Below are 17,929 nucleotides of genomic sequence, written 5' to 3'. Positions count from 1 at the left end.
TACCCAGTATCAATGCTTACTCCTAAAACACAAGCATGCTGCATTTTACTTTCTTGAGTCTCTGTTACTACTCTTTTTATGTACTTACACTCTATCTACCTGAAAGTAAAACCATTAGATGAATTAATATATTGTCAGAAAATCCCTGGAACCTACCAATATACTGTTCTGGTTTTTGGAGTATTAGCCGTAACACTTAAAGTCTTCTGGAGAGCTTAAAAGACTTCCGGGTGGGAATAGCATCCTGTACCCCAAATAAAGACAAGAAAGTGAATTCTATCTCAAAAACGCTAAAGGAGGGGTGTCTGGATGACTCATTGGTTAAGCATCTGGCTGTTGATTTTGTCTCAGGTCATGATCTCACAGTTGTGAAATTGAGTTCTGCGTTGGGCTCTGCGCTGACAGCCTGGAGCCTGCTTGGGATTCTCTCTCTCTCTCTCTCTCTCTCTCTCTCTCTCTTTCTCTCTCTCTCTCTCTCTCTTTCTCTCTCTCACCCTGCCCCACATGCACTCTCTCAAAATAAGTAAATAAACTTTTTAAAACATGCAAAAGGGGGGCAATATGAAAGTGCTCTTTAAAACAAACAAAACAACAACAATTTTTAACTGATGACATTTTAAACTTCAATCCATACAGGTAAAATTAAACTCTGGTTATTAAGTTGCCCAAGAATAGGACCACAGAGTCATCACAGGTATTCTTTATGATTTCCAGCTTAATGAGCTGCCTATGAAAACAAGGAAAGCCACAAAACGTCATAAATGAGGCCATTAAAGTGAAACGTAAGAAAACAGAAAACATGTCAGTATCAAGTGTGGTATGCAGTGTTGGTTGCCACAACTTAAGAAAAATACAAAACAATATGGGTTTTATCAAAAGGAGAAGACCGAGGAGTGTGGTAAGATTAGGAGCTTGGAACTCTACATCCTATTTTTTTTAATTGATCTATAAAAATCTGAAAAGCAAATCTCAAAAATCAGGTAAGAGAAGTCTGGAGTACTCAACAAAACTTCATACTTTCTAAGTTGAGCCCCTCTGTCCTCCTACTGTGTAACAAAGTTTATACAAAAGAGATATGCATATTTACATACATGAGATATGTATTTATTCGTACATACATATGTAAACGTGTGTGTGTGTGTGCATGTGTGTTTCGATTTGGCCTGACAAGTTGAGTAAAAAACAGAACAAGAAGAAAGGATAAATGAGTATTTTACGTAAATAAAAGAAAGCCATCACCAGATGATAGCTGGGGTCGGTTCACTGAGAAATAAGAGGTGTGGTTCTGATTACTTAAAATAAATCCAATAGACCAACAGTAGTTGTGTTCTTCCAATGGCTTTACAGATGACAGCCCCTCTTTCTAGAATGAACCCCCATCCCCACCTCTTTCCTGAACCTGGTTAGCTCCTACTTCATCATGCAAGTACTTAAAGACATCATGAAAGTGTCACCTCTTCTAGAAGCTGTCCCCAGTGCCACAGTCTGTGTTAAGTAATGGTCTCTCCTGTCTTGTTCCTTGTCCCCAGAGTCTGCAAACCTCCTCCGGGTGGCAACCTGACACTGTGATGCGTCTCCCCCCAACGATGAGCGCTATGAGGAGAAACCCTCTTCATCTTTAGCCCAGTAACTGCCATGGAGTAGGCACGTAATACATTTCTTGACCGATTCAATACATGAACAGTTGAGTGAATAAGCACATGTAAGAAAAATATTACCATCTTCTTTCTTCAGGAGAAAGCTCTGAAACTTGTAGAACTGAGTGAATCATACTGGTGGGAATGGAACGGCTCCTTTTGGGTTAGTTCATCCAACATGAAATCTGTTGCTACAGGTTTTCGGATGACTCTGAAGCAACCTCTATGGAGAATACTTTAGCAGCAATATAATTTTTTATCGATCTGAACAACTGTGATATAAGGGGCAAAGGTATAGCAAGTTCAGCGTCTTAACTGCAAGAATTGTACCACAGATAAGAAAAAAAGTTCACTGCTTTTTATTCATATTTCTCCTATTTTTTGTTCTAGGGTAAGAAATATGAATGTCACCCAACATGTGGGAATAAAAGTGACATAAATTGTGTAAATGCACATCAGGACAAAAGGCCTTCCACCTTCTTGTCATGTCTTTCTCTTTCTTTCCTGTCCTTCCTTCCTTCCTTCCTTTTTCTTTCTTCCTTCCTTCCTTCCTCCCTCCCTCCCTCCCTCCCTCTCTTTTTCTTTCTTTCTTTCCTCTTTTCTTGAAGTGTGGTTGACATACAATATTCTATTATTTCAGGTGTACAACATAGTGATTCAACATTTATATCCATTAGGAGTGGTCACCATGATAAATCTAGCTACTTTCTATCACCATACAAAGTTGTTACATATTAACTATACTCCTTATAGTTTGTACATTGTATCTGTGTCTTTTTTTTTCTTCATTTTTTAGCTGTTAAGATTGCACCTCTTTATCCCCTTCCCCTATTTTGCCCATCTCTCCAGCCCCTCTCCTCTGCCAACTATCAGATTGTCCTCTTTATTCATAGGTCTGTTTCTGGTTTGTTTTGTTTTTTAGATTCCACATAGAAGTGAATTCATATGGTATTTCTCTCTCTGTGTCTGGATTCTCTCACTTAGCATCATGCCCTCACATGCTTTCCTTTCAATCCTTGGCTTTTTCCCCCCTATTCTCTTGTTCGCCTTTTCTGTTTTGGCACTGGACGTTGTTTTGTGTGTGTGTGTGTGTGTGTGTGTGTGTGTGTGTGTGTGTAATTATCACTGTCCCTTCATGATATCAAGCTGGAAGCAGAGAAGTATTATCATCACTAAATCTCCCCTTCCCAAAAGGACGCCCCTGCATCCAGATGCAGAATTCTTCCACTGTGCAGTACTTTGAAGTATCTTGAACACAGTCACCCAGACTAAACAGGACAGAAGCCCACAACATTGCAGAAATGTATGCAAAGTCGCTCAGTTGTGGTTGCTAGAATATTTACAGATTAACCTCTCATAGAGCAACCTGACAAATCCAGGGCTGGCAGATGCAGAGATGCAAATATGTCCTAAATAGATCTTCAACTTCTAACCAAAGAACAGATTGCCTTATGTGTGTCTTATATGTGCTTATGAAAAGTATTTTTAAGCAGAATATTTTTACGGGCCCAGAACATTATTTTTCCTCATGAAGACCAAAGATTGAGAAAACAAATTGTATGATGACATTAAAATTATTTAAATGCTTCATGAATGTATGTGTGCTCATCTTTCCTGTACTTCTATTCTGGAAATACAAATATTAAAATTTCAGATCCCATTAAGCCTGATTATACCTACCAAAAGTGAAATGAGAATCTTCTGAATAAAGAGGAGTCTGGGAACTAACTCAAGAAGTCAAAGATCATTTAACAAATTTTCTGAGAATTTACCATGGCCCAGTTTTTAGGTTAGTGACATAGTGGATTCAAAGATACATGAAATATATTCTGACTTCTGAGAATATGCAACATTATGAAGATAAGTAAATAAAAACTGGTATCCATAAGGTAGAACAAAATAAGTGACATAAAGGTTTGTTGACAATGTATAATTTCAATGCAACTGGAATTCTAAAATGCACTAGAGGAATGAAGGAAGTATTTCTGAGGGACCTTGAGAGATGACTACTTTTCTTGCCATTCTGCATGTCCCACTTTGCAAAACCTACTCACCACCATGCTTTAAACACCAGAGCTGATGAACCACAAAGGTCTATCTCCCAACCCAGATGCACTTCTCGGACCCAGACCTCCATCTCCAACCTCTGGCTAGGCATCTCCATGTTGCATCATACTCAGTATGCATCTGAGGATGCATCATACTCAGTCCAAGATGCATTATACTCAGTATGTTCAAAAACTCTCAGCTTCCCCCAGCCCCAAACCACATCCTGTTTTTCTATTTGGCAAATACTCAAAACCATCTGCCTGGGTTCTCAGTTTTGAGTCTTGGACCTGTCCTCTGCCTCATGCCTGTCTTTGAACCAGATCTGATTTCTCTTTATTAAATGTGCTATCTTAAGTAAAGTCCTAAATTAAAACAGTCTGGAAACGAATCTCCTTGCCTCCATTGTGTGTACTTGCTTATTTTCCCAACAGAATCTTGCAAGGATTTACCTTCCTTCATATTTTTCTCTCCTGCCTAAAAAGCATTAGTGCCCTCTGTCCCTTCCATACAGAATATAGCCTAAACTTCTTGGCTAAATGTTAAGAGTCTGGCCCTTGCCTATGTATCTAATCATTTGTCCTCCTCATTAGTACCACATGCAATAGCCATCCTGGAAACTTTCTTGCACACTCCTGCCTTTGCTTATGCTTACCCTCTCTGCCTACAGTGCCGTCCTCTCTAGGATGCCACTCTATGAAGACATTTTATTTATCCTTCAAACACCACCTTATAAGAGCTTTCTTTGACCACTGTTTAATAGAACAGCTCTCCCACTTTTCCCACCACTCGGTCCGATTACCCTGCTTTATTTTTTCTTCACAACACTTTCCACATATTAAATAGCTCTTTGTTTAGTTCCTGTGTCCTGGCTATAGAAGATAAACTTTTAAACTTTTAAAAAGATAACCAAACACATACTTGGGTGCTCAGTATTATTTGTTGAATTTGTTGAATGGAATCCTTCAGATACCATTCAATCTCATCTTTTCCGAGAAAGAAATAGTGCAGGGATAACAGTCTACCTCGCCTACCTGTGTTCATGAATATTTCAATCCATTAGACTGAAGGGACTGTGGTTCACTCGTATCGTTTAGCACAGAATGAACACTCAATACACGTATATTGAATGGAGTTGAATTTGACATAAATAGAGACCTCCACACAATTAAAGCCTTCTCCAATTTAGTGAAGGGAGATTATCTTTAGGATGGTACATAAGGAAGTAAATGAGAATGACTGAAACTTCAAATGATCTTCAGTTTGGGCATCTCCAGGAGAGAACTTCCTGACCCGAACAACACCTGGAAAAGCTAGGATCCTTCTTTATTTGGAACCGCCATTTTTCCGATTTGATGCTCTACATGTTACTTTCATCTCTACCACACTGGCTGAGTCAGGTTTGAGTCTCTAACAAGCTCTTTCGTTCCTGCCATAGACATCCCCATCCAGACCAAGTGAAATTCAGGGTAACTTAAAATCTTGAAGTGGCACAACTGTTTTTATAAGAATCCTTCAGGCTAACAGGAGCTAAAGTGATTTTGGATATTTGGTTAGGTTATACTATGTTTTCAGGGTCAGGGATTCCCTTTCATGTTGAACTTTTCTATTAGATTATAACTTGGTGAATCCCATTTTATTTTACAGCCACACATCCAGTTAGACTCTATGCAGCTGGTGCATAATGCAGAATTGCAAAAGGTGGAAGGTTAAAGTTAGGGTCCAGAAGATCATTTGGACTGCTTGAACAAGTCATCAATATGAAGGAATATTTATTTTTCAGATGACCAGAGTTGCGAAAAAAATCATAAGGGATTGATTCCACAATGACACAAATTTGTTTTTTTTTTATGCATGCAACAAAAATTTATTAAGCACCAAACTACATACAAAGCACAATGGTAGTGGGGCACCTGAATGGCTCAGTTAGTTAAGCATCTTGATTCTTGATTTCAGCTCAAGTCATGATCTCACGGTTCGTGAGTTCGAGCCCCACAACTGGGCTCTGGGCTGAGCACGCGGAGCCTGCTTGGGATTCTGTCTCCCTTTCTCTCTGCCCCTCCCCTGCCCACTCTATCTCTCTCTCAAAAATAAATAAAGATGAACTTAAAAAAAAAAGCACAATGGTAGACTAAAATGTAATAAAACATGGTCTCTGTCCTCAGAGAGAATATACTCCCTACCAAATATTTCCTTTTTTATAAGCAAGTGAGTTTGATGTGGAACATCTTAATTTTCTGTTTAAAACTAATCTAATGGAATCACTATTTTATGATTAACAAATTACATTCTCAGAACTCTGATGCTACAGAAATCTAATTATTAATTAAGAGGCCACTGTCCTCCAGGATGTGAGTGATTGTGAAAGCCCCTTCCCCCACTAAAATTTTAGGATTCAGTGACTACTGAACTCCCTAATATGGGCACCTGGGTAGCTCAGTCAGTTAAGCCTTCAACTCTGGATTTCAGCTCAGGTCATGATCTCACAGTTCCTGGGTTCGAGCCCCATGTCAGACACCATGCTGACAGTGCAAGCCTGCCTGGGATTTTATCTCTCTCCCTTTCTCTGACACTTCCCTGTTCCCACTCTCTCTCTCTCTCTCCCTCAAAATAAATAAATAAACTAAAAAAAATTGAAAATGAATAGGAAGATGACATTGCAAGCCTTTATGAAGTTGTATGAAGAAACAGTATAATTTGGAGATACAGACAAAAGTGATATTTATTTCTTATCTGACACCTGCAAAAATATTGATTCTTCTAACTTTGTTTTGTGAAAACACCTTTCATGGTAAGCAGATTTAAAAATCCTTGAGTGTCTTCAGTGCTACAAATCACATAGTTCAATACTCTGGATAAATTGCCCGTTGTTCAAACTGTCTAGGCCAATTCTCAATCTTGCATTTATAACAAAGAATTGAATTCCCCTAGATCAAAAATCAATTCCATACTCTATAAAAGTTACACCTTAATTTAGAAAATAAAACTATTTAATTTAAAATATAGTTTTATAAAATTGTATTAAACCAACTGATGTTTGATCAAATACCTATTCATTTTAATAGGTTACTAAATCAATAGCAGCTTGCTTATGTATGTGAAAATTTCGGAAGAAATAGGGGCAAAGCATTTGACATTAAATATAATTAATATTTTTCTAGATTTGAACATAACATAGCTTTAAGGTACAAAGTACCCAAGTCTAATCCTTCAGGTACAGTTGCATTTTCAGTCAGTAATCAAACATTCTCAGGGCAAAAGAAATCTGCCACTATAGATACTTATTTTTAAGAGAGCAAATACCTTCGGCAGCCCTGTTGTTCCAGACGTGTAAAGAATATACAGCGGATGTTCTGAAAGAACAGGAACACAATCATGTGACTGTGCTTTGGCCATCTCTTCATCCCAATCAAGGTCACGACCTGGAGCCAAGGGAACGGTCTCCTGCACAGAAATTATACAGGAATATGCACTGAACAGAGGAGGTTAAGTCAGGAGAACAATGCAGACTGGCTAAATCTGTATTAGTCTGAGCATATGATTGGAAATCTAGGCCTATATAGCACTAACTAGCAGATTTAAGACTATATATTTCAAGGTCATGACTTAAAATAAATATTCCTAAAAAGTCCAACAGTTTGATGTTGGCTTCAACAAAAGAACATGTTTTATTCACATCTAAGGAAATATGTAAGAAATTCAATGTGATGCAGTCATGTTTTCATCAACAGTCAGAGCTTAACGAACAGAGGTTCATGTTTTCCATAAACATACATACACCATTAACTTTATAAACCAGTTTCTATTTTTATAACTTTTCTTCTTTTACTTTGGAACCAAAGTCTTCATAATACAGTATCAACTAACCCATTAAAATTTTTCTTTATATAAGGGCAACTTAGCACTAACACTGAGGCCATCTTTCCAAATGAGGAAACATTAAATCATTTTCAAGGGTGGAGGAGAAATCTGTTTTTGCTTTTTCAAGAACAAAATTAATTTTGAAAACTAATGAGTGTATGTGACATATCTAGAATGCTACCCAATTTTTCCCACAAGTCATTGATTAATATGGCAGACATGTTTGCTTTCTTTTTTGTTCCTAGAACTGAGCTCTGTGTTATAAACCTTATGATAATAGTCATGACTTAGTCAGAGACACCTTAAAAAGAATGAGACCTCTTTATTTAAGATGGTGCCAATGAAATAGGCCAGATAGATAAAGAGTAGGGAAGTGGCTTATGGGAAAATTATTCTAATGGAGGGTCACAGTTATGTAAATAGAATTAAGACTCAGTACATGTCTAATTATTTTCTGAAATGTTAACTAAACTCCAGATGACATACCAGAAAGTTTACATTTGGGGAATTTACTAATATAGGCTACACATTCCTCAGTGAGAGTTAGTAAGATCCACCACCTAAAATGTATGTAACCATTCATTTCATCCAGGTGATCCCTGGGTGAAGCCCAGAGACTCTGAGGGATTTAGAAAAGCCAGGCCACTTCCATTCTTCAGGGTCCTTAACATATTAATCGGGGTTGTAAAAAATGATCATATATTTAAATGAGTACATTTACAAAATAACACTTAAATATGATGTCACAAACAAAATGCCTCTGTGAATAAATAATAATAGATAACCATCAGAACAGAACTTCATGAAGATGAAGTTTAAGGCCCAATTGTCTTCTCCAGCCTCACTCTGATGCAGCTGGAATGTACCACTGAGATAAATAAAAATAGTTAACTGTAACCCAGTTGTATATTTCCACTTGTTTTTATGAATCAGATAAACACAACAAATTTCAAATTACCAAGCCTCTGACATTACAATCACAGACCCATAAAAAAATTATCACACCCTATAATGAAAAATGTCAACGGAGGATCACAAAAATTTTTACAGATGAACACAATGAGGACTTGAATGAATGGTTTTTCTTCAGGCTAAGAAAATCCTCTACAGGCATATGTAAAGAAGATTTGACAAAAGGAAGAGAGGGAAAATCAGCATTAGCTTCTACATCTGTCCATTTACTTCTATAGATGTGTCCTGTTATCGTTCTTAAAGAGTAATATTGGCAGAGCACCAGAGTTGACTGATGTGATATTCCTTTGATTCTGTCGTCGCCTGCCTGAGGCTTAGGAGTGGCAGCCAGGTTTTTACCTCCTTTGGCAAAAACGCAATCCTGGTTAATGAGACACACCGCAGAGCCTCATAATTTGTGTTTCTAAGCTGAAAGCAAATCCAGTCCATTGAGCTTAATTACTAACTAAACAGCAGGCCTACTATAAAGGACAGGAGACATCCAAAGCCCTCATCTAAAATAAAGACAAGTTGGGGCGCCTGGGTGGCTCAGTCGGTTAGGCGTCTGACCCTTGATTTCAGCTCAGGTCATGATCTCAGGGTTTGTGAGATGGAACCCCAATCAGGGCCCATGTTGACAATGTAGAGCCTGCTTGGGACTCTCTCTCTCTCTCCTTTTCCCTCTCTCTGCTCCTCCCCTGCTTGTATGCACGTGCTCTCTCACTCTTGCAATAAAGAAATAAACTTTAAAAATAAAATAAAGATAAGTCAAAATAGAGGGAAGAGCCTCAAGAAAAAGGGAAAGTATGCCATTTGGGGAGGGAGGGATGGAGCAGTGGGTCTGTACCTATTAGCAGGAAAGAGAAGAGATGTGCATTAGAAAAATCTGAATAGGAAACTTGCATACCCATATTCAGTGTGTTTACTGAATATGTAAACATATGAACAAGTAAAAGAAATAGTATATATCTTGTTGGGTAAAAGTCATCAAACCAAGTTCAAATTGTGGCCTCAATTATTGGCTGTGACTTTGAGCTATGACCTCTCCATAACTCAGTTTCTTCATTTGCAAAATGGGACCAGTAACAGCACCTACTTCATTCGTTTGTGAGAATTAAATAAGAAGTATTTGAAAGTACTTAGCTTTGGGCATAGCATAAATTCTTTACAAATTCATGACTTTCTGTATGTGTGAATGTCCCACACATACATGATTAGCACACACATACTCACAGAAACACCTGTGTGTATGTGTATGTGTTCCTACCTTTCCTCTAACCTCCTCATACCCCAAGCCTCTTTTATTGCTAACTTTGTATTCCTTAACAGCAACAGGCCTTTTTTAAAAAAAATATGCTTGAGGGCATCTGAAAGAAACTCAAAATTCTTTGAGACAGTAAGAATATTAAAATCGTTGAGGGACGTGGTTCATAACCACAGACTACTAAAACTTTACACAGGAATTTAATGTGGTAATGGGAATTGCTAGGTGGTAACCAAAGTGACATAGCTTTAATGCTTTCTCTTCTTGTATCCTGTCATTTAAGCATTTTCTGCAGATAACCTCTCAAGAGTTCCATAACATTACACGATTCTTTGCACTCTTATAATTTTTCTTCTGCAAAAAATTGTAAACTGCTAGGAACCCAAGATGGTTCTACTATAAATTGCTGACACTCGCTTGGATATAGAAATAAGGTGATCATTAGATCAAATTTACTAGGAAAAGCACTGTAAACTACATTCATTTTTTGTATTATACTGCTTTTTCTTCCTTCATGGATCACAGAATAATTTATGTGCTTAGAATATTCATATTTTGTTTTCTTGAACATAGTTTTTATTTCTAGACTAAATGCCTTCTCTAAAGTTATTGAAAGACAAATTTTATATACAAATAATCATACCTCTCCACGAGGCAGGATAGCTGGGGGATCAAGCACGTAGTCAGAATGCATGTGTTCAGATCATGACTCTGACACCAGCTGGGCAAGTTATTTTATCGCTGTTCACTGAATTCCTCTTCCATAAAATAGGAATAATGCTATCACCTGGCTCACAAAGTTGTCAGAAAGATTTTTTAAAAACCATTCATTACCAGAATATCAAAAATCATATGGTAAGCGGCCAGTGTTTGTTAAAATTATCATTATTGTTATAATTTAAATTAATATATGGCACCACAATAGATTCTGCAGAGAATCCAATTCATCAACATGACATATTATTACTATATGTATTTCAATCTTATTGTTTTAATCCAGTTTTTAAAATATTTTTAATGTTTATTTATTTTTGAGCGACAGAGAAAGAGACAGAGCAAGCAGGGGAGGGGCAGAGAGAGAGAGAGAGAGAGAGAGAATCTGAAGCAAGTTCCAGGCTCTGAGCTGTCAGCACAGAGTCCAACGTGGGGCTTGAACACAAGACCTGCGAGATCTGAGCTGAACTCGAATGCCCAATTGGCTGAGCCACCCAGGCGTTTCTAAGCTAGTTTTTTTCCATAAAGACAGAAAACATCATTTATACCTTTTTCAGTTTTTATTTTTTTTGCCAAAATTGTGACATTCAGGAAGTATATTAAATGGTGTATAAATCAAGTATTTCATAAGGTCAACACTAGAATAATCCTTAGTGCATCACCATACGCAAGAACCAAATTCAATATTCAGATTACCATATTTGGACGATTATAAATGAGAACATGATCTGGTTTGTGTTGTCCTAGTCTCAGTGCTTCTTCTAGAAGTGGTATGTATTCTACTCTCCGTCCGGGTTCAATCCCAAAGGATGCTGTAACAACCACCTTGGGCTACAACGGAAAAAATAACAGTAATTGAGAAAGTTTAACAACATCAATTAAGGTAATCCCAATATTTCAGGTGCAGATTGGCAATTTGACATTTCTAAAGAAATGTTTTAATGATTCTGTTCTCTATTGAATAAATGGCTTGAAAACAAAAAATTCATTTGTAAATGTTGTAGACCTAACGAATTCCACACAGATCTAACCTGTTTGAAACTACAAGTTCAGTGAGGCTTTGGGCTAGTGAGTATGAGCTGTTAAAAAATACTTCCCAGGGGCACCTGGTGGTTCACCTAGTTAAGCCTCTGACTTTGGCTCAGGTCATGATCTCAGGGTCATGAGTTGAAGCCCCACATCAGGCTATCAGCACAGAGCCCGCTTGGGATCTTCTGTCCCCTTCTCCTCTGCCCCTCTCCCCCCAACCCTCAAAAAAAAACATTAAAATTTTTTTAAATAAAAAGTACTATCCAAAGAATTCATGAAAATAGATAGACTTGCCCTGAACCAGTGAGATGCAAACCTAGGGGCCCCTCACTTACTGAGACCTTTGTACCCGCTGGTTATTGTGACCTTGTAGTATTTCTCAGGTGGGGAGAGCCAGCCAATTGCTATCAGGAAGCATTACTACATTTTTAAATGTCAGCATCTCTCCTTAAATGTGACCACAGAAAAAAGGGCTCGAATCTCTGATTTTTCTTTTGCGATTCTTTTCTCATTGCCAAATACTATATTTGTAATTTTGTTGTATTTTTCTTAAAAGGGCCCCCAAATGATTTAAGCTTCAAGCCCCACAAGCCTGAACCTGCTCCTTAAGATACACTCGGTAACTTCTCTTTACCTGACAACTTTCTAGTCTCCTTCAAGATATACAGAGATGTAGCCAAAAGGAGTCCCTGGAAGCTTAAGAAGTTAGGGTTAATCTCCATTCGGGGCAAGCCTCAGATGCCTTACTATAGTCAAATGTTCCCTCAGCCACACACTGCACAGGAAGCTCTCTGAGGCCAAATCTGGATCCCATTTATCTCTTTGTCTTCTATGCCTGGTACAATGCTTGCTTGCCATATGGTAAGCTCTCAAATGTTTTTGGAACTGAACCAAAATTCTCATTAATTTGCATAAACAAACATGTCTTTATTCTTTTAAGTACACTGTTTCTTCACCAAGAAATCCAAAGCAAAGGAGGCAGCTAATAAATTATTCAAGAGACAGATAATCAATCCAAGACAGTGCATCTATTCCTGAATTCTGATTTCTAGTTACAATACATTTCATCTAGGGAAGGTTTATATTATACCAAGTATATGCATATATCATTACTGTCTGCTTTTTGAATATCATTTAATATTCATGGAGCTGAGGCTCAGTGCAGTTACATAGCTTGCCCCAGGTTACAAGTAGTGGAATCAGAAAGAGGGCCAGTTTTGTCTGATTACAGAACCTGTCTCTTCCCACTATATCAAGCTACCTTTTAAAAGACACACACACACACACAAAGGAAAGAAAACAAAAATAAGTCTTGTTTCCTTTTATTATATTTTTAAAGATCCAGCATTTGAATAGAATTCACATTTTACTATCTGTAATACTCACAAAAATAACTCCAGGCAATATTTCCTAAGATTAGAATTCAGAATAAATGAAAGTAAGTTCCATATCAAATTAAAAATATATAGAGAATATATCAAAACTTGAATAATTTAATAAAGTCAAAATTAGAACCTTCATCTTGAAAAAGAATCCTTTCTACATTTCTATTAATGGCCTTTTATTGGAGGCTCTATTTAGTCTAGACTGACTTGTTAGGGTACTGTACATTCTTCCCATCGTCAGCCGGCAACATAAAGCTTTTTCTTGAGCCAGTTTATTTGAAAATCCTGACATCAAAATCATTCCTGATTTCAATCATTCCTGAGTAATTCTATCCAAATATCTCAGATATATATCTCTATCTTCTCACCTTTAATTTGACCTGCTCAAAGGTCTTGCCCATAGGAATATACACTCATTGCCTAAGCTGCTTAACAAGGTTGTGTGTGTGTGTGTGTGTGTGTGTGTGTGTGTGTGTGTAATGAAAACTTAGCAAGTGACATAGTAAACATTTTATAAATCCTTATTTTTATGTATCTAAATTTCCCCATATCATATAAATTTTTTAAAAAGAAAATAATATATCTCATTCTTTCATCCAAATGGTGTTAAGGATTTCTTTAGTTAAAAAACTGGAGTATATACCTTCGTTGGAGAAGCCCCCAAATGCCCACTGGTTTCCAGGTCAGTGACTGACTGATATTTCCCCCTAGATTTACCTTCATAAGCACTAACTCAACAAGTTTAAAAAAGAGAGGGGAACAAATCTATCTAGTTAGTCCACAAGCCAGCTTCCTAGTTCTAATAACTGATCTATTACAAGATGAAGTCAGATATGCAAACCCTCACTGTCTATCTCACACTAATATCAGGTATTAGTTCCCTTGTTAGGAATGTCTCATCTCGGATTTATGGAACTCTGAAAGCCAACCATCTCTTACTCCCATAACGACCTTCCTTCCTTAATCTTCCCACTGCTATTAGTCTGCTGCACATTACCCAACACTTCACAAACAGATCACGTGCAAAATGTCTTCTTTCACCCTCCCCTCTTCCCCATTCACGTTATTTGCAAGACCTTCCTCCTCTTAGCATTGCCTACAACAAGACACCCACCTGCTCAAAAACGTTGACAGGTCAAGATCTACAGCACCCAGTTCAGACAAAAACTTACTTTGCAAGCTCACCATCTCTCCCTCTCTGGGCTCCTCAGTCTCTTCACTGTCCTCCAAATGAATTTTACCCTTTCCTCTCAAATGCTGGACTCATAGTCTTTTTTTCTTCTTTTGGATCCCCTGACATCATTCTCTTCAACTAGCTGAATCTTGGCCAAGATCTAACCCAAATCTCACCTCTAGGAAGTCTTCTTCAGCCACCCCAACTAAAAGAAATCACTTCTTCCTCTAAGTCAGGGGTCTACGGATGACAGTTGAGAGCCAAACTCTGCCCACAGCATGTTTCTGCAAAGCTTCACTGGGACACTGTCATGCCCTCTGCTTATGTAGTATCTAACGCTGCTTGTGTGCTACAACAGCACAGCTGAGTACTTGCTGCAGCCACGTGTAAACCACAATGCCTAAAACACTTACTATCTGGTAACTTGCCAGAACAAAGTTTTCTGACTCATAGAGGAACGATAGCTAACCTTTTTTTAAATGAGTACTATATACCAGGTACTGTGTTAAGTGCTTTCAATGTAATATCTCAATCATCATTTCACAACAGCCTAATCAAGCTTGTTATCCTAGTACCCCCATTTGAAGATGTAACTCCACCCCTACTGGCACCCCTCTTAACCACTGTGTGGTGGTATACCACCATTCCTGGACGTGTGTAAATTATAAAACTTTAATATGCGTTCCATCCATTTGATAAGTATGACTCATTATCCGGATTTAAGGACAGTACCTGGCATATTGTGGGAAGTTAATAAATATATGGTAAGTGAATAAATTGGTTATTAGTTATTTTCCCTGTATGTCTTATATACCCATATACATGGCAAGCTAACTTGAAAAGTATATACCTAATCTTCTATTTTACATCCCTCACAGCATCTAGCAAGATGTTTTTCACATAAAACTGACCCCAAAATAAAATTTGGTGTGTGTGTGTGTGTGTGTATGTATGTATGTATATATATATATATATATATACATACATACATACAGTGAAATGCAAACCTAGGGATGGATGGATATATATATATATATATATATATATATATATATATATATAAACTTTAAGCATCTCATTGGAAAGGGGAATCTAGTAAGTACAGAGCACTTCCAGATGGTTCCTTCACAGATAACTATGGCTGTACTACACGTAGCTACTACTTGATTTCTCCAAATAAAGTACTTACCTTTGCATGGTCAATACGACTACTTAGTTCTTTGGATGCAAATCCCCCAAATATGAGACTGTGGATGGCTCCTATTCTTGCACATGCCAGCATGGTATACATCGCCTGCGGTATCATGGGCATGTAGATAACCACAGTGTCACCTTTTTTGACACCATGCTTGACCAAAACACCAGCCAGCTTAGAGACCTACAACAAAATCATTACATCAGCAAAGTGTTTTCTGTGTTATTTCACTAGACTTCTAAGTTAAGACAGTAACACAAGAAGTTGATCATCCTCTTGGTAGTGGATTAAAGAAGCCTGAGTAACACATATTTGATGATGATGTGAGCTTAGATAGTGAGAGTAATAACAGTAATAACAAACAGTATGACAATAATTGACTATGAACCAACTTATTATTATTATGCCACATGAACTCTATGGCCTAAATTTGCTTAATTATTAATTCAGCAACATATTTAGTGAGCAACTATGATGTACCAGACACTGTGTTTAGAGTTGGGAACATAATGATGAAAAACAAGCACACAGATATATATCCCCATGGAGCTTTTATTCTAAAGGGCAAATCTGTCAAGTGAACAGAAAAGTAAAATAATGGCAAATTTAGACCTACATTGGGTTAACTATTAAAAGAGACAAGAACATGTTAGGAAAGAAAACATATCATCTACTTATAAGGTAAGTAAGATAGATTCTGCTATTATTATTCTTATTTTAAATATAAGGTAGCTGAGACTCAGATATAATAAACAGCTAACTCAGAAGCAGAGAGGTAGTAAATACAGCCAGGATACCATCACAAATCTTTTGACCTCATATTCTTTGCCCTTTCTCTTGCTTCGAGCCAATTATTTTTTCTTTATAGTTTTTTATACTAATTATCTATACAAAGTGACTGCCCTGTACATTGAGACCAAACACACAAACTTTGCTTAACTTTTAACATGTGTTTTGGAAATTAAAACAGGTTATGAAAAATACACCCAGACCTATGAAAAAGAAGTTCAACATTCTTTCACTTAAAAAATGTATATTGAGCACCTGTATATGGCAGACATTATTTTCTGATACACCAGTAAACAAAACAGGACAAAGATCTCTTATGGTTTAGCAGAAGAAATACAATAAACATAATTAGTAAGTGATCTATTATGTGAAAAGGTAGTCAGTACTGTTGGGGGTGGGAGGGCAGGACAAAGTGGAGGGATTGAGAATGCAGAAAATGTAATTCTCAGTGGGAAGGTGAGGGTAGACCTCATTCAGAAAGTAGCACTTTAGCAAGGAATGTAAAAGTTAAGAATGAGTGGAGTAGGGGCGCCTGGGTGGCTCAGTCGGTTGAGCGTCCGACTTCGGCTCAGGTCACCATCTCGCGGTCCGTGAGTTCGAGCCCCGCATCGGGCTCTGGGCTGATGGCTCAGAGCCTGGAGCCTGCTTCCGATTCTGTGTCTCCCTCTCTCTCTGCCCCTCCCCCGTTCATGCTCTGTCTCTCTCTGTCTCAAAAATAAATAAACATTAAAAAAAAAAAAATTAAAAAAAAAAAAAAAAAAAAAAAGAATGAGTGGAGTATACTATTTCAGACAAAGAGAACACCAGCACAGAGGTGTAAGGGAGATCATTTGTGATGTGATGGAGGAAAAGCAAGGAGACTAGGGAGCTGGAACAGAAAGAACAAGTGAGAAAGTGGTCGTAGATCAGGTCAGAGAGCTAACGAAAGGACTGTAGGGGTCCAGTGGGCAACTGGAAGGACCTTGGCTTGCCTTTGGATGTGGCTGCTCAAGGTAATGAACAGAGGAGACCTGAGACAAGGAATTGGGCCGCAGGGCTATTTATATGGATCCTTTCATTTTATTCTGCCTTTCCTACTTTTTCAACAATTTGAAAGGATTTGGGATCCTGATCATTCTTCCTTTTTCTCTTTATTCCCTTCCTCTGTGCAGAGGGGGAAAGATGTGGTCAAAATTAAGGGCTCTGGTGAAAGACAGAAAGTAACAAACAGCTATCTTAGTGTTTTATTCTCTCCTATTTGCATGGTATAATTTAGTGCTATTTTTTAAGAACTCAAAGCTGCCCAGCATCAAGTTATGAGAAAGATACACCAAAGTGATATAATCATGAACTTTAATTCTTTCTGGAGCTAAAGACCAAAATAAACACTGGAAGGTTCTATCCAAACCCTCAGTGTGCAATCCATGCAGAAAAGTACCATGCTCTGTGATCACATTACTGGGTATCCCATTTAAGCTACAGCACTAGGAGAGACCAATGAGAAGTCTGTCCTATTTACAGCTATAACTTCAGCATCTTGAATAGTGCCTATTGCTGAATAAAAATAACCTTCAACCAACACCCAATCTAGTAGTTATTCAGTAACTTTATATTCTAGTCTCACTTCTCAATGTTGCTGAAAGATGTCCCCCAAAACTTTTCTGTCCTTTGAAAGAAATGAAATCAATGAATTCAAAAAAGTTTTTGAAAAAAAGATCTCAAAATGACCCAATGAGACCCCAAGAAGTATTTAAGTTGGAGTCATGTCACAGCTTCAAAAAAATGAGCCAACATATTAAATTAGAATGTTTCATATACAAATCCAGTTTTCCAGGTTCTCCTGAAAAACTGTCAAGTCTAGCAACACCGAGCCTGTGTTCTTGAATAACAACTATCAACTGAACC

The 17,929-nt window shown here is 37.6% G+C and overlaps 1 protein-coding gene across 1 annotated transcript in view; it reads right to left on the bottom strand.

Annotated features, from left to right (window-relative positions):
- ACSS3 (acyl-CoA synthetase short chain family member 3) overlaps positions 1-17,929 on the bottom strand; it is a 155,281-nt gene that overhangs the window by 91,357 nt on the left and 45,995 nt on the right. Inside the window, exons 3-5 of the mRNA XM_078449651.2 lie at positions 15,251-15,439; positions 11,170-11,304; positions 6,987-7,127 (exon numbers count right to left, since the gene is read on the bottom strand). Coding sequence (XP_078305777.1) covers positions 6,987-7,127; positions 11,170-11,304; positions 15,251-15,439 — 465 coding nt within the window. The remainder of the gene's footprint in view (positions 1-6,986; positions 7,128-11,169; positions 11,305-15,250; positions 15,440-17,929) is intronic.

Source organism: Panthera onca, chromosome B4 (assembly GCF_046562875.1).
Source record: "Panthera onca isolate mPanOnc1 chromosome B4, mPanOnc1 haplotype 2, whole genome shotgun sequence".
NCBI classification, from domain to species: Eukaryota; Metazoa; Chordata; class Mammalia; order Carnivora; family Felidae; genus Panthera; species Panthera onca.
The sequence above is the reverse complement of the archived record's forward strand: the minus strand, read 5'-3'. Positions and strand labels throughout refer to the sequence as shown.